This window comes from Gobio gobio, assembly GCF_949357685.1.
Source record: "Gobio gobio genome assembly, chromosome: 12".
In the NCBI taxonomy this organism is placed as follows: domain Eukaryota; kingdom Metazoa; phylum Chordata; class Actinopteri; order Cypriniformes; family Gobionidae; genus Gobio; species Gobio gobio.
This window is the reverse complement of record NC_137105.1, coordinates 56210709-56229349: the sequence shown is the minus strand read 5'-3', so window position 1 is coordinate 56229349 and position 18641 is coordinate 56210709. Positions and strand designations below refer to the sequence as shown.

The following is an 18641-nucleotide window of genomic DNA, read 5'->3' as shown; positions in this document are numbered from 1 at the left end:
TCCGATCAGCTGTTACCAGCGTGTGCATGAGTAAAGAAGCTTCAGGCTTTCATGACGTTCTCGCGCAAGTTTTATCTGAAACACACGTGAGAACTGGCGTCTCTGTCTTCTAGTCTTGTTTGTTTCTCATTGCTATGATCATATATTATGTTATTGTTTGCATACTGTTGTAAGCATTAAAAAAATTTAAACCGACAGCATCCGACATCCACATGACCAGAGTTTCTCGGCGCGCTCATGTCACGCTTCAATTGCGTCAAGCGTGAACTCAACCCTCGCATACAGAGATGACTGCTGGTCGGAAGCGATAGTCTACAGTTTAAACATTTTTAAAATATTGTAATTTTTCTTACAAACACTTATCGTTTCACTTCAGAAGACATTGAATCATCCATTGGGATCGTATGGATTACTGTAGTTATTGCTGTATGTGTTTGATGCTTGAACTTTTAGGAACCCAAATGAGTTTATTTATTTTTCTGTGTTCATATGAAGAAATAAAGTCGTATGTACATCTCGGATGGCATGAGGGTGAAAGACGAGTAAATGGTGAGGACATTTCTGCATGCACTGTATTTTCAGTGTAGTTACATAATACAGAATAGCTGGACTCACTTTATATTAGGTGGCCTTAACTACTATGTACTAACATTTGAATTAATCATTTGATACAATGCACTTATTGTATGCATATGTTTTTACATTGTAGATACATTTTAAAAATTCCCTGCATGTAATTACATCTGTAATTCATTTCTGTAGTTAGATTTATAATTATACTGTTGACCCTTCCCTTACACCTAAACCTACCCTTAAACTTACCCATACCACAAGACTTGTCCCTAACTTTACCCGTATCCCACCTCAACATCAGCAAAAGTGTTTTGCAATACAATATGAATACAATAAATACATTGTACTTATTTTTTAATGTAAGTACATAGTAGTTAAGGCCACCTAATACAAAGTGGGGCCGAATAGCTAGAGACATGGAATTCCTTCTTAAGATTCATCTGTGGCAAGGACAAAAAAGTAGAGGAACAAGACGAGGATAAAGCCAAGCAAGAAAAACAAATAAGTGTTGTAAATCTGTTTTAAAAAACTTGTTTTTTAAATAAAGATTTCCGAGTGATATCAGATTGTGAATGTGTTTTTATTGTACTTACTCTGTAACTACATGAAACAAGACGGGAACAAACACCACTTTAATTTACAGCCAGCAGATTCATACTTACCCTGTAACTACATGGATAATTACCCCTTAATTAAAAATACTTACAGGATAAATAATGTGTTAATTTTCCTGATAGTTACCCCTTTATTCCCCCAATATTACATTTTATTCCCTTATACCTACACGTACTTACTTTATAGTTACACTATAATTACCAAAAATTATGCTGTACATTTTCTTTACTTACACAGTACTTTCCGGGCGGTAATCTAAAGTGTTACCTGATATTGTCCCATATTAATAACCGAACTGAATCATAAACATCATCAGGACGAATACACACTCTCGGTCAGATGCTAACATGCTACTTACTGAAAATAAGAATTAATGTTCATTGTTTCTTCTTGTTGAACACAGAAAGTCCGTGGGGGAATGTTTACGGTTTTTAGCAATCCCTAATATTTCCGTTAACTAGCCCCGCTCTGCTAACTGTATCACTGCAACAACGACATGTTTTCAAATGTACCGCTTAGCCAATTATTAGCCTTCATGTGGCTCAACAGCCAATCAGAGTCCGACACAACAACGCGTCACGTTTACTCGGTGGCTCCGCCCTCTCTATGGCTCTGGGTGGTGCTGGGCGGAGCTTACATGAATATTCATGAGTTTCCTGTTTGGCGTTAAAGACGCTCTGAAAATATGAACACGTGCTCTCCGGATCATCACAGAAACTGTTTTGAGATTTCCAGCTTCACATGAAAGAGCAGGGGTCCGTTCTTTGTACCTCGCTTAATACATCTGGGATGATTTGACAGATCCCAGATCTTTAAATCGTGATAACTGATGTCTGGCTAATTTGGTTCTTCAAACGAATTTGCGGATTGAATTTAAATATCTGGATTTAATGATCTAAGATCACTGCGCGTTCTTGTTTTCCCTGAAGAGGGCAGATGCATCAATACTCAAAACCATGATCAGCAATGCAGCGATTGGCTGGCGTCAAGACAGCAACGTAATGACATCATATAATAAAAAAAAGCCACCTGGCAAAAAACTTGGCAAATTACACACAAAAAAAAACACACAAATTTCTGGACCTTTATAAGGAAACAGCTAAACGACCAAACCAACATAAAAGTTATAACAGATCAATGATAAATGTTTTTTTTTTTCTAAATGATTACCAATTATTTATATTCACGATTTTATACAGTATTTGTACACCCTTTACATTTTTATTTCAATGTTGTAATTCAATTTGAAGCAGATTTGTAACGTGACAGTATTAATGTTTCTTAAGGGTCAAGATCAAATTATCTGCATCTCTTGCGCTGCATCAAGCCACTCCCATAATATTAGTCATCACTTAAATTAATGCACGGCTCAGAGTAACTGTACAACATGTGTGTAAACCTCCAATAAAATTATAAAGTAATTATTCCATCACAAATAAATCGCTCAATCAAGTGGCTGTGTCGTATTATACACAATATTATACATTCTCATATACATATACAATATAACATTTTTATATTATTATTATTATTATTATTATTATTTAAAATTATTATTATTGCCCCTGGTTTAGTAATGAACTCTTGTAATAAAGTAGCAGTGGCTGGGACAGATTTTAAGTATCACCTCAAGATGCAATCTAATCCTGTTTACATGAAATAAGCCTGCTCGCGAGCAGGTTTAAGCTTAAGGACCTGTTGCTATGACAGCAAGGCCAGGATGAGCGTCGAAGAACCAAACAATCCAAGATCATGCCAAATCGTCAATCAAATCCGGCAAACTGAGTTAGCGAGGTACGAAGAACGGACCCCAGGACAGACCTCACAGCCGTCAGTAAATACATAAATAAATAAATAAATAAATAAATAAATAAATAAATAAATAAATAAATAAATAAATAAATAAAGAGAGACTCAGTGATTCTGAGAGAATTCATTCTGCTGATCTCATCACATTCATGATTATTCATACTGTCATCAGTTCACATCAATCATTCATAAACCACTTCATGATTAAATCAATCAGTCCTTTATTACATCTCATGATCAGTTTACAATATACATATTAAAGCAATCTGATAATATATCAATATTATTACAACCTTATTAAAGATTCAGAGCAGTGTGTGTGTGTGTGTGTGTGTGTGTCTGATCTAGATTCATAACTTCAACATAATAATGGAGATAATTTGATGAGTCTGTGTGCATGTGGACGTTAGAGAGAGGATTTACACGTGTGTGTGTGTGTGTGTGTGTGTGTGTGTTTAATCTGACACAGAGACACTGAAGAGTCAGGATAAACCCAAAATCCAGCACAGAGGGGTTCAGTGAATGTGGTGTTGAGTGTGTGTAAGTGTGTGAGTGTGTGAGTGTCAGAGACGCTGTAGAAGGACAGAGTGCCGGCCGACATGTCCACACACACTCCTGCTCTCTGAGAGGATGAAGGGACAGCAGGGATATCAGTGATGTTATTATTGTGACGGACAGAGAATCCGTTACCAGAGCAAAACAGACTCCAGGATTTGTCATTGGATCCAAACACACAGTCATCTCTCCCTCCTTTCCTGCTGATTCCTTTATATGTCACTGATATTTCAGCATAATCTCCGCTCCATTCAGCCTCCCAGTAACAGCGTCCAGTCAGACTCTCTCCACACACAACCTGAAGACACTCATCAAATCTCTCTGGATGATCAGGATACGGCTGATCCTCTAACACACGCGTCACCTTCCTGTTCCCATCAGACAGAACGAGAAGAGTGTGTGCTGTGTTTGGATCCAGTGTGAGATCACAGGCGTCTGAACACAAGAAGAGAGAAACATCTAGAACAACAGTCACTAGACGAGTGTGTGTGTGTTTGTGTGTGTGTGTCTGTGTGTGTGTGTGTGTGTGTGTGTGTGGGCATGTTTTTGTGAAATATCAGGACACAAATGTGTATAATGACATGGGTATTACAAAAATAGGGTGAAATATGAGGACGTTACCCATGTCCTCACTTTTCAAAATGCTTATAAATTACACAGAATTTTTTTTTCACAGAAAGTAAACTGTGCAGTTTCCTGTGATAGGTAGGTTTAGGGGCAGGGGCAGTGTAAGGGGATAGAAAATACGGTTTGTACGGTATAAAAACCATTACGCCTATGGAATGTCCCCACATTTCACAAAACCCCCCCTGTGTGTGTGTGTGTGTGTGTGTGTGTGTGTGTGTGTGTGTGTGTGTGTGTGTGTGTGTGTGTGTGTGTGTGTGTGTGTGTTAGAGAGAGAGTGTGTGTGTGTGTGTGTGTGTGAGAGGTGAACTCATGTGAAGTGAAAGATGTCGCCACTGAATGTATTTTGTGTGTATGATAAATGATCCTCAGTTTATCCTCATAGACTGATGTGATCACTGAAGAGTTCAGATAAAGTGACCTGAGGATTGACAAATGAGTCCTAGAGATTGAAAAACTCAAATATTTGATGTTTTCATGTTATCATAAAACGTTGTGGAACTTCCTTACGGTGTTCAAAGATATAAAAAACACATCAAAGAGCAAAGAAGACACTAACCACACGCCGACACTCAACTCAGGTCACTCTCAATATGACAAAACAAAGCCTCAAATTCTGTCAGTTTTATTCTGAAATTCACTCCATAAATGTTTTTTCCTCTGTTTAATGTGGCGTGACAGATCGCTGTAGCTCACAAACATGAGACATATGTCTAAAGAAACGCTGAAATGTCAGGTTATAAACACTGTAAACCAAATCAAAAACAAATATTCTGTGTTTATGTAATCTGGTTGAAAGCAGAGAAATGTTAGTCGTTCCTGAGTGGCTCATTATACACTACTGCGACCATGCCCACGAAGCACGCGCTCTATTGAGATTCAAATACTGAGGCTCCGGAGACGACGCCCACACACACATTAGCTCAAACTAACTTCTTGATTTAAGAATTTTTAATATTTGGACTGGAAACAAGAACAAATTCCAAATAAGAAGAGCATTTTTTGCAGTGTAGTCAAATCTTCTGATCATTTAAAATATAATAGGCCTTTGTTGACTACATTCCAAATAAAATAAACTACAAAAATATATATATTTCCTTTGCTCTGTTGCTCTCTGTCACATAGGCCTACTTGAAGCTCATTCATTATGCAGCTCATTAATGCGGGCTATTATGTCCTTTATTATCTCAGGTGCTATCTCAACATTATTCATTAGATATCACGCCTCTTCGCATATTGGCTTTGTGAAGAGAAACTGTCTTACAAATTTTAAATCAGTGTATTGTTTAATGTGAATGAGTAGGCTCAATGGTTCTCACATCAGTATAAAGAAAAAACTCTATGGAAATACAAGATGGAGTCTATTGTGTGTTTTGAGACCTTACTCCACTGCACATCTCAGATCACTTTCTCATCACTCTTAACCTCATACTGACTCCTGACACAACACACACTCCCCCACAGATCACCTTTAGGCGTAATCTACGCTCGCTCTCTCCCTCCCGTCTAGCCACTATGGTTTCATCCTCACTTCCTCCACCTGCTCAGTTCTCAGCACTAGACACTAACAGTGCTACTGACACTCTTTGCTCCACTCTAACATCCTGCTTAGACAACCTCTGTCCCCTTACATCCAGGCCAGCCCGCACCACCCCCTCTGCCCCCTGGCTGTCCGATGTTCTCCGTGAACATCGCTCTGGACTTCGGGCGGCAGAGAGGAAGTGGCGCAAAACTAAAAACGCTACTGACCTAACCCTGTATCAGTCTCTTCTTGCTTCTTTCTCTACTAATGTCTCCACTGCTAAAACTACATACTACCACAACAAAATCAACAACTGCTCTGACTCTCGTGCACTTTACAAAACATTCTCTTCGCTCCTTTGTCCTCCTCCTCTCCCTCCTTCATCAACTCTTACAGCTGATGACTTTGCATCATTTTTCACAAACAAAACCTCCTCCATCAGCAGTCAATTCTCCACACCACAAACTGACACGCACATCTCAACAACCATCACACACACGCTCCCCTCCTTCTCTCTGCTCTCTGAAGCAGATGTCTCCAAACTCATCCTATCCAATCATCCCACTACCTTTCCGCTTGATCCTATCCCCACCCACCTCCTTCAGGCCATTTCTTCTTCTGTTACTCCTGCACTCACTCACATTGTCAACACCTCTCTTCACACCGGGACCTTCCCCACAGCATTTAAGCAGGCTCGGGTAATCCCACTGCTTAAGAAACCCTCTCTAAACCCAGCACTTTTAGAAAACTACAGACCGGTATCCCTTCTTCCTTTCATTGCAAAGACACTTGAGCGAGTGGTGTTTAACCAGCTGTCTACGTTTCTTGAACAGAACAACCTCCTGGACATCAACCAATCCGGCTTCAAAAGCGGCCACTCAACTGAGACTGCCCTGCTCTCGGTTACGGAGGCACTCAGACAGGCAAGAGCAGCTTCCAAATCCACAGTACTTATCTTACTGGATTTGTCTGCTGCTTTTGACACAGTTAACCACCAGATCCTCCTGTCAACTCTCATGAAGATGGGCATCTCAGGAACTGCTCTCCAGTGGTTCAAGTCTTACCTCTCAGGTAGGTCCTTCAGGGTGTCATGGAGTGGTGAAGTGTCTAAGTCACATCATCTAGCTACTGGAGTTCCCCAGGGCTCAGTGCTTGGACCACTTCTCTTCTCCATCTACATGTCATCACTGGGATCGGTCATTCAGAAACATGGCTTTTCCTATCACTGCTATGCCGACGACACTCAACTCTACTTCCATTTCAACCAGATGATCCATCGGTTGGTGTTCGTATCGCTGCCTGCCTCACAGACATTTCTGCCTGGATGAAGGAACATCACCTTCAACTTAACCTTGCAAAGACAGAACTTCTTGTTGTCTCTGCCAACCCAGCACTTCACCACAATCTCTCCATTCAGCTAGGTTCATCAACCATAACTCCGTCCAGGACAGCCAGGAACCTTGGAGTTGTGATTGATGATCAGCTAAAATTCACTGACCACATTACTGCAACAACCCGATCCTGTAGATTTGCATTATACAACATTAGGAAGATTAGACCCTTCCTATCAGAGCATGCCACACAACTACTGGTCCAAGCTCTTGTTCTCTCCAGACTGGACTACTGTAATGCTCTTCTAGCGGGCCTTCCGGCATGCACTATCAAACCCTTGCAACTGATCCAGAATGCAGCGGCGAGGTTGGTCTTTAATGAGCCGAAGAGAGCGCACGTCACGCCTCTCTTCATCAGTCTGCACTGGCTGCCAATAGCTGCTCGCATCAAATTCAAGGCACTGGTGCTTGCCTTCAAAGCAACCACTGGCTCTGCACCAATATACCTAAACTCGCTCGTTCAGACTTACACACCCTCCAGGAACTTACGTTCTGCTAGTGAACGACGCCTTGTGGTGCCATACCAGAGAGGCATGAAATCGCTCTCACAGAGCTTTTCCTGGGCTGTTCCCACCTGGTGGAATGACCTCGAATTCGTGCGGCCGAGTCTGTAGCCATTTTCAAAAAACACCTAAAGACACATCTCTTCCAGCAGCACCTGACCAATCAAGAATAGCACTTATCATTCTATTCATTTTCTGTCTGTCTAATTTATAAAAAAATAATAATAAATAAATAAAAAAAACTGTCCTGTGTGTTCTGAGCTAGATTAACTGAGACTTGCTAAAGCACTTGCATACTGTTGCCCTTGACTGTTCTAGTTGCTTCTTTTGCTCTCATTTGTAAGTCGCTTTGGATAAAAGCGTCTGCTAAATGACTAAATGTAAATGTAAATGTAATTTTAAAACAAAGTTTTTTGTTTTTTCAAAAACCGTGCATAAACATTTTTCTCTCAAAAATACAAGCCTGTACATACATGTTTCTCACATATTATGGTAGCCCAGTATGTGCTGATAACAGTGTAATTACACTTTTGCCATTAATGTGTTTATAAGCAACTGAAAAAAACACAAATGTAAGAGCGTGTCAAAACTTCTAAAGGGCCCCAAAAAAGCTCAGACTCCAGAGGGTTAAGATATTCAAATATTAACACACTTTATGACAATCTTCATTAGTTATAAACATTCAAACGAGTCCTCATAACATTTTAAAGCCACGATGTACAGAACATCACACAAAGATATAGAAGAAAATGTATAAAAACATTTTAGATAAATAAACATAAAATAATAAATGAATAACTGCAGAAAGGCCACACTGCAGATCTGCAAATTAAATCGGCCTGTGCTAGCACACTCTCAGTAGCGCAACACAGATGCTCTGAAAAACGATCAAAAATTCATTTACATAATTAAATTAGAACAGAATATACCTTTCTAATAAATAAAAAATAAAAAAATTAAAAACGAAATAAGTCGTATGTGTATAAACCGGTGTATGTAATCAGATTAGCCACTTTCACACAGCAATCCCGGGAAATTAGCAACGGCGTTCTGACTTTTTACCGGTAAGAGACCGTTCACACATCAGCACCAAAATACGGTAAATTCTTTAAATGCTGCGCCGCTCTTCATTCGCCCGCATGAGAAGAAGTGCTTTAGTTTCACTATCTGTTCAATTTGACAACATATGACGTCTTGTGAAAGGCATAAGAAATGATCAAACAGAACGCGTGTTTGCTGTTAAAAACACAAGACGGGTATAATAGTTTCAAACTGCAGAGCCGCAGCGCTGATGAATGGAGAAGAAGGCTGGGTCTCGAGTGTTGAAGCTGCGAGACGTGGCTCAACGGTCAAAGATGATCATTTACCAGTAAAGACTGTGTGTGAAAGGGGCTATTGAGCACCCCATACAGCCAAAATGGCATGATCCTCGTTTCATAACACCTCTGCGAAGATTTGATTTTGAGATTGGTAGTTGAATCAGGCTCTTCCTATCGAATCTTCAACTATTCGGGGTCACCGCTACATTGTAATATGTTGATTAATCTCATATTTGATGCATTGGGTTGGGTTTACTCAGTTTCCCAGTGTTCATTCTTCAGCTTCAGCTCAAACGCAATGCCACACATTATGATTGGGTTATTAGAAACAATCTCATTCCTCTTAGATGTACACTCACCTAAATGATTATTAGGAACACCATACTAAAACTGTGTTTGACCCCCTTTCGCCTTTAGAACTGCCTTAATTTTACGTGGCATTGTTTCAACAAGGTGCTGAAAGCATTCTTTAGAAATGTTGGCCCGTATTGATAGGATAGCATCTTGCAGTTGATGGAGATTTGTGGGATGCACATCCAGGGCACGAAGCTCCCGTTCCACCACACCCCAAAGATGCTCTATTGAGTTGAGATCTGGTGACTGTGGGGGCCATTTTAGTACAGTGAACTCATTGTCATGTTCAAGAAACCAATTTGAAATGATTCGAGCTTTGTGACATGGTGAATTATCCTGCTGGAAGTAGCCATCAGAGGATGGGTACATGGTGGTCATAAAGGGATGGACATGGTCAGAATCAATGCTCAGGTAGGCCGTGGCATTTAAATGCATCCCCCACACCATTACACCACCACCACCAGCCTGCTCAGTGGTAACAAGGCATGATGGATCCATGTTCTCATTCTGTTTACGCCAAATTCTGACTCTACCATCTGAATGTCTCAACAGAAATCGAGACTCATCAGACCAGGCAACATTTTTCCAGTCTTCAACTGTCCAATTTTGGTGAGCTCGTGCAAATTGTAGCCTCTTTTTCCTATTTGTAGTGGAGATGAGTGGTACCCGGTGGGGTCTTCTGCTGTTGTAGCCCATCCGCCTCAAGGTTGTGCATGTTGTGGCTTCACAAATGCTTTATTGCATACCTCGGCTGTAATGAGTGGTTATTTCAGTCAAAGTTGCTCTTCTATCAGCTTGAATCAGTCGGCCCATTCTCCTCTGACCTCTAGCATCAACAAGGCATTTTCGCCCACAGGACTGCCGCATACTGGATGTTTTTCCCTTTTCACACCATTCTTTGTAAACCCTAGAAATGGTTGTTCGTGAAAATCCCAGTAACTGAGCAGATTGTGAAATACTCAGACCGGCCCATCTGGCACCAACAACCATGGCTCAAAAGCTCAAAATTGCTTAAATCACCTTTCTTTCTCATTCTGACATTCAGTTTGGAGTTCAGGAGAGTTTCTTGACCAGGACCACACCCCTAAATGCATTGAAGCAACTGCCATGTGATTGGTTGATTAGATAATTGCATTAATAATAAATTGAACAGGTGTTCCTAATAATCCTTTAGGTGAGTGTAGATTGATGATGCATTATTGATAACTAGCAGTGGAAATAAAACTGCCCATCACTAGTAGCTCTGTCAGAACTTTATATTAATGAATGAATCCTAATGACTTCTTCAAAAGAGAAGATGCTCTCTTCATGATCCACACATAAGAACTCAAAGGAGTTCATGAACCTTCCCTGAGAGGCAAGTGATGTTTATACACCACGGTCTGATGTGAGACATATTCATAAATCACCATCACCAGTTAAAGGAATTATTCTGTGTGAGCCTTTACTCCAAAAAGAGGTTTGAATACTCCATTGAGCCTTGGTTTATTCAGAATAATTTTGATATTTTCTTGTTTTCTTGTGGCTTAAATGAGTCGAGTTCAGTCTGAAGTAGCCAAACTAAAGATATCTCATGCTTAACAGGTGGAGCATTCGCCCTCTCTGCTCCTCTCTGAGGAATGAGCTGAGACCATCAGCTGAACACACATCTCTCTCACAAGCACTTAAAGGCTGAGTTCACACACACATTACAGCTCTGTCATCATTCACTCGCCCTCATGTCGTTTCAAACCCGTAAGACCTTCATTCATCTTCGAAACACAAATGAAGATCTTCTTGATGAAATCAGAGAGCTCTCTGTCCCTCCATCGACAGTGACACAACTTGTTTAGGTTGCGGATTTAGTCGCACAAGCGGCTCGTGAAGGAACACAGACTGAACAACACTTTTATTTAAGCAGAATATCTCAAATGGAGATCGCTGAACTCCAGCTTACTTGTTCTTTTGGTGATTTCAGATCATCCACAGTGTAGAGAGAGCACATGTACATGGTCGTCAGATTACAAATATGAAGTAAAACACTGGTCAGAAAATGTGTCCTCTTCAGAGCAAAGCTCTGGTTGGGGGATTTACAATCTTGACATCTGGCAACCGCAAGCATGAAAGCTCGTAGAAGCTTCTTAAAAACACTGTACTATTTGTCTCCTCTTTTTATAACTAAAACAAAGAGAGAGTTTGGAAAAAAAAAATTTTTTTAACTACATTTTAGTCTCATATTTTTTCGTCAGTGATATTTCATGTTGATATAGCCACCGTTGTCGTTTAATGATGTTGGTGTCGTTAAGTCATTGTCTCGTCTTAGTCATGGAAAATATTAAGTAAAACACTGGTCAGAAAATGTAAACAGAAGCTCAAACATGATCACATGACACGGCAGAACAAACCTCATTGGTTCTTGCTCATCATGCAGGCACATTTGAGTTTCTGTTTACCACATTCTTGGTTGGACCTGGACTGTCACTGGAGGCACAGAAACTGTAAAAAATAAAAAATAAATAATTAAAAATTAGGGCTGTCAAAAGATTAATCGCGATTAATCGCATCCAAAATAAAAGTTTGTGTTTACATAATATATGTGTGTGTACTCTGTTAATTATTATTTATATATAAATACACACACAAGCATGTATATATTTAAGAAAAAAATAATATTTTTATATATAAAACATTTATATATATTATAGATTATATAAATTTATTTACAGTATATACATGCAAATATTTCTTAAATATATAAATGAATGTGTGTGTATTTATATATAAGTACTTTTTGTACTTTTTTGTTTTTAAAAGTAGTCTCATGCTAAAAAATTTCATAATAAATAATTAAAATTAAGATACAATTTATACAAAACGAAATTCACTGTAAAGAAAGCAATTCACTTTTTACAAAACAAAACTCCAGAATCAATTATTTAGAATGTAGTCAACAAAGGCCTATTATATTTCAAATGATCAAAAGATTTGACTCCACTGCAAAAAATGCTCTTCTTATTTAGTTGAAAATTTTACTTATCTAGTAAATGCATCTTGATTTAAGAATGTTTAAATATTTAGACTAGAAACAAGACAAAAATGACTAAGATAATTTTTTTTCTACATTTTTTGTACCATTTTATTTATTTGTTTTTGAAAGTAGCCTCATGCTAAAAAATTTCAATAATAAATAATTAAAATTAAGATACAATTTATACAAAACAAAATTCACTTTAAAGAAAGCAATTCACTTTCTACAAAACAAAAAATGCACTTTCTACAAAACAAAACTCGATATTAACTCGATAAAACAAACTTTGATATTAAATTTAAAAAATAACATTAGGCTATAATATTTAAACATCAATATGAAGAAAAATACGTTTGACTGGTACTATATTTATAGCACCTGAGCAGACATTTGCGAATAAAAGATTTATTGCTGTGACACTAGGCTCTTTTACAATAAACACGTTATAATCTGTCCAAAACAGGCCAAATAAATCTTGTCTAAACAGTCTTGCGTGTAGGACATGCAGCAGGATTCATATTTAAATGGTCTTTGTGCGTTTAATATTCACAGATGCTAACAGAATAAACTTAACAGAATAAAGCCTATCTTACAATCAGCCCTTGCTTTAAGAAATGAACAGCCTTTCATGAAGTTTCTTCATGAAGTAGGCTATAGAAGTACTTGATGTGTTTATTTGTGTTGATGTGTGGGCGTCGACTCTGGATCGCCTCAGTATTTGAATCTCAATAGAGCGCGTGGGCGTGTTCCCATTAGCGGATAATGAACTGGCTCGCGAAAGACTGACATCTATCACTTTTCAACCAGATTACATAAACACAGCATATTTGTTTTCGATTTGGTTTACATTGTTTAAAACCTGACATTTCAGCGTTTCTTTAGACATATGTCTCATGTTTGTGAGACAAGTATTCACTAAGCTAGAGGTCCTTTTCTGAAGACTATCTGAATGAATATCTTTGAGAGAGAGGCTGCAGATCACGCATCATGTTTGTTTTCTTTATTTTGCAGAAAGCAAAACATTTTGTTTTTATTGTGACTTTACAAAAAAATTGAAACTTAACAGATTATAATGATGTAAAACACTTGCCTGAATGATAAAAACGACAGAGTTATTTGAGTCTCTTTGGCACTGATAAGAGTCGTGCCGACTCAAGAGGGTTAAGCCCTCATATTTGCCATGTGTCTTTGTCTGATATTGATCGTGTAACCACTGATGGTGAGTTTCTGTTGTCAAGTCAAGTCAAGTCAAGTGTGTTTTTGTATTGCCAAGTCAGGTCTTCGTTTTATGTTTTGAATTTTGATTTTGGAATAAACTTTACTTGGGTTCGCAAACTTGCCTCTCCAGTGGATTCATGTTACACCTATTCCCTAATTCACAGTATCCGATCCTTTATTAACAAGACACCAGTTTTCATTTCATTAAGAGAACAAAATGTTTAAAACCAAATATGCTACATTAGGCTGCAGGTAAGAAACTTTGTTTGAAATATGTTTCTTTATGGTTTGGCTTTCCTTAGGGTCTATGTAACCTGTTCTGAAATGGGTCTATTATAATTTATACATCGCTATTAGGGGTGTCGCAATACACCGGTATTGGCAATAACCGTGATATTCAAAGCACAAGATATTGACATTGTGTTAATTTAGGGTGTGGCAATATACCGGTATTGACGATAACCGTGATATTCAAAACACAAAATATCGGCATTGTGTTAATTTAGGATGTGGCAATATACCAGTATTGGCGATAACCACAATATTTAAAATGAATAGGACTCTTATGATAACATGACATGTAAATACTCCAGTGTCCCGAGTCTGACTGGAGCCTGTGTTTATTTCTATCACCACCACAGTAAAAACACATTTTGGACAAGCTGAGGCATGCTATTCGCAGCTCGCAAACGAAACAGGCTATACAATCTACACTAATAAACAAAATAAAAAAACTAAAAACTTGCAGGTTGTCATACCTTACACCTCTTAGCAAAATGAATATAAATCCGTTCTTCAATTCCCGCGCTATATGCACATATAACGGAGTTCACATCAATGAAAGCAAAAGATTTGAGCTGCATTTATTTATCATCAGCTCATTTCAAGATCAACGGCCGCATGATAATGTGCGCGCTAAACACTGGTAAGAGCATTTAGTCTCATTAGTTTTAATGGAGATGATTGTGTTTTTGAGCATCTGATTTTTTTTTCTTGTGGTGCCTGCAGCCCGCCTCAGCACTTGGTGCCCAATGCGCAGCGTGTGGTCGGAGCGGTGGCTCTAGTTTGAGTGATCGGATTTAAATCCGCCTCGAAAGAATTTCGGAAGACATTTACTCCTGAGTTTATCAGTATCCAATTATGTTTGTAGGGTAAAAAAGAAAAACGAAATAAAGTCAAATTGTTTAACTTTTTCCCCAAAAGTTTCTATAGATATCGCGATGTATAGAGTTTTTTTTTTTTGGCCACAATAACCGTGGTGTGAAAAATCTAATATTGTGACAGCCCTAATCGTGATATATATCATTATCATAAGAGGCTGCAATGTATATGCGCAATATGGATTTTATGTCATATCGCCCATCCCTGGTGCAATGTCTTACGCACGTGAGCTAGAACCGGCATGTTTATTGCTCGGTTGCACAATCCGTTTAGCTCCACTTGTCGGGTCACGAATTGAGGTTTGAAGTTGATTTCTCAATTCATCACCCCTTTAAAACGCAAGGTGCCCAGGTTGCATAAAGAGCCAATAGAAAACTATTTTAAAAATGTGCAATTACATGATTCTTAATTGTGTGGAAGTATAACCTTAACTTTCTTGTAAAATACATTCTTGCATGTTGTACTGATGTTACTGTAACATTTAAACAACATTCAATTAATAACAAGAAAACCAGACATTTTAACATTATAGAAACATTTCAAATCAAAGTTTCCACAAAATTTTGAAAATGGGCTCATTTTGTTAGCTTGGCTCCATTGTGAGGACATTTGGTAGTAAAACCAGAAATTATTGTGGGGACCAGCCAGTGGTTAAAATGAGAAAAAATAATTAATTGTGCTTATTTAAAATTGTAAAAATGGAGAACGTTTTCTGTGAAGGGTAGGTTTAGGGGTATGGGCTTAGGGGATAGAAAATATGTTACATCAGTATACAAACAATAAAAGTATATGGCAAATCCCCACAAAAATACAAAAATCCAACATGTGTGCGTGTGTGTGTTTGTTTGTAGACATACACTTTCGTGGTCCTGTTGTGATCCTTATCTCCCCTCCATGATCAACACTATAAACACACAAACACACATTAAGGTTGATATACATCATGCACACATGCATTAATTATGTCAGTATCAGCGTTTGACACACTTGAGTATCTGTAGTGAGCATTTCGGATCCTCCAGTTTGTCAGAGAGCAGCTTGACTCCTGAATCTCCAGGGTGATTGTAGCTCAGATCCAGCTCTCTCAAGTGTGAGGGGTTTGAACTCAGAGCTGAAGACACAAAACCACAGCCGTCCTCTGTCACCATACAGCCAGACAACCTACAGATGGATCAAAACAGCCTCGCCATCTATCTAGTTCTCTTTATATGTCTCAGCAAAATTATTTTCATATTTTTCTAATTAACACATTAAAACACACTGGATTTTCAAACATCAGCAATAATGCTACTCAATCAGATATATCAGCATTAATTCAATAAACACACTTGAAAATGTAATAATATATGCAGTCCTCCAGAAATTCATATTTACATTTCTGTGAATGATGAAGTTTCTCTGTTTAACTGTGATATTTCATTGGCTTAGGTTTTAAACGTGCTTTGATTCATTTACTGTGCGTGTGCAAATGTGTGAGTGTGTGTTTGTGAGTGCATGTGTACATGAATTTGTGTGTGAGTGTATGTGTGTGAGTGTGTTAGAGGCATGGCCGGACCATTGGCCTGACTGCGAGCTTTGAGGACATAATCAAATGTATTATTGTTTCACATTAATAATGTGAAACAAGAACACACATATTGAATCGAGTCTCCTCACATTTATTTGTGATCACATGGCTACAGTTAACAGCTCCATTAAGGCTTTTAGCCCAAAAGAGCTCACATTTAGAAAGATATTGATTTTGAATTCTCATATGTTCACACCTTGTGTCTTTACAGAGAATGATACTTTTCTATTAATTTTCCACTAAGTTCTGCGATCTGAAGAGTTTTGAGCGCTCTCTCCCGTCTCATTATATTGGGGCAGAAATGTCATCAAAATGATAAAAATATTCATTCAATGAGTTTCTGTTTTTTTTTATATATATAACATAAGCCTATGATATGAGTTATCACACAATCAAGAGTGTTGTTTTTCTGAACATCTTTTAGTTTGACAGGTTTAAAATATTTAACGCAATTAATGCAGCATCTGTATTTTCTGTCATTAAAGCCACAAAAAGACAAAGAGAATGCGCTGTCTGTGAATGTCCTGTCTGTGGCTTCATTTACACTAGTGGGTTTTTGCTTTAAAATGCATAACTTTTGCTATTTGGGCTGCTCTTGTGTGAAAAAGGAACAATATAGAGCAACAAAGAGAAAGTCAGAAAAAGGCCTGCATGAGGGAGACGAAGACAAGTACCAGGACAAGGGAGAGGAGTGGGACAAAGGCAAGGGAGAGGAATGCCTGGAAAAGGGCAAGGTAGATTTAGGGTAACTGATGAAATAAGAGCTACTATAATAGACCATGTCATAAACCACAGGCTATCATACAGAGAGGCTGGTGAACGAGTACAGCCAAAACTCAGCCAGGACACAGTGGCATCCATTATTCATATTTTTCAAGAAACCAACAGGTAGGACATTGTATAAGGGCTTCTACTGCAAAGTGTAAATAATTTTACCATGTATTACAGTGACTGTATGCCTCTGGTCCCTAACTGTATTTTGTCTATCTAAGGATTCAACGGCTCCCTCAGGGGGCAGAGGAAAGCTCCTAAATGAAGAACAGGCATTTTGCAAGCTACTCTGAGATGGGAGATTCATTTTTTGTATTAAATTTATGCAGCAAAAGAAACAAAATGCATGCATTTACTAAACCCAACAAAACAAAAATGTGGAGTCTTCAAAAGACGCACAATCGATGATCAATAATATATACTGTCTGTTGTATAAGGGCAGACCTGACACATAAAATAATGCAGTTTCTGTAATTCCATCTAGTATTAGTGTTTTTATAACATTGTGCTATGATTGACTAAATGTTCCTGAAGAGAACATGCGTTAGGGTTTTGGTAGATATAGTGTGTTAGTGAATTATTGTATTTTGAAAATTAGTTTTGGCGTTTAGTTTACAATGTGTGATTCTGAGCATGAAATTAATTGGCAATTGTGTGATGTAGGTGTGTTGGTGCATTAAGAGTTTAGGAAATGTATTAAAAGTATTGAAAAAAATTGTCAAAGCGATTGTAAAAAACTGTAAATGAGTTAAAGTCTTCAATGAACGTAAAGGGTTGTGAGAAAATGGGATGCGTGTCAAATCCGCCACTAAAGCTGTCTGTAATTAATATTAGTCAAAGAACAACTGTAATAAAGAAAATTGTAGCTTTAATAAGGATTAATCTTGATTTAATTTATAATTTATGCAGTGCAGTCTCTTTGATAACTTTATTCAATTTGTATATATTTATCTGTTAGACAGGTTGGAAGGGCACAGGTAAATATGACATTAATTATGGGTTAATGTGAAGATTGTTTTAAATTTGTACAATTTGTACAAATTTAAACAAATGTAAACAATTTGTATGTACACTCACCTAAAGGATTCTTAGGAACAACTGTTCAATTTCTCATTAATGCAATTATCTAATCAACCAATCACATGGAAGTTGCTTTAATGCATTTAGGGGTGTGGTCCTGGTCAAGACAATCTCCTGAACTCCAAACTGAATGTCAGAATGTGAAAGAAAGGTGATTTAAGCCATTTTGAGTGTGGCATGGTTGTTGGTGCCAGATGGGCCGGTCTGAGTATTTCACAATCTGCTCAGTTACTGGGATTTTAACGCACAACCATTTCTAGGGTTTACAAAGAATGGTGTGAAAAGGGAAAAACATCCAGTATGCGGCAGTCCTGTGGGCGAAAATGCCTTGTTGATGCTAGAGGTCAGAGGAGAATGGGCCGACTGATTCAAGCTGATAGAAGAGCAACTTTGACTGAAATAACCACTCGTTACAACCGAGGTATGCAGCAAAGCATTTGTGAAGCCACAACACGCACAACCTTGAGGCGGATGGGCTACAACAGCAGAAGACCCCACCGGGTACCACTCATCTCCACTACAAATAGGAAAAAGAGGCTACAATTTGCACGAGCTCACCAAAATTGGACAGT

At 38.2% G+C, this 18641-nt stretch overlaps 1 protein-coding gene across 1 annotated transcript in view; it reads right to left on the bottom strand.

Annotated features, from left to right (window-relative positions):
- Window positions 1-3199: 3199 nt before the first annotated feature.
- Window positions 3200-18641, bottom strand: part of LOC307135127 (NACHT, LRR and PYD domains-containing protein 3-like) — a 74037-nt gene continuing 58595 nt past the window's right edge. The window contains exons 8-10 of the mRNA XM_079831323.1: window positions 15639-15812; window positions 15509-15555; window positions 3200-3987 (exon numbers count right to left, since the gene is read on the bottom strand). Coding sequence (XP_079687449.1) covers window positions 3404-3987; window positions 15509-15555; window positions 15639-15812 — 805 coding nt within the window. The 3' untranslated portion in view covers window positions 3200-3403. The remainder of the gene's footprint in view (window positions 3988-15508; window positions 15556-15638; window positions 15813-18641) is intronic.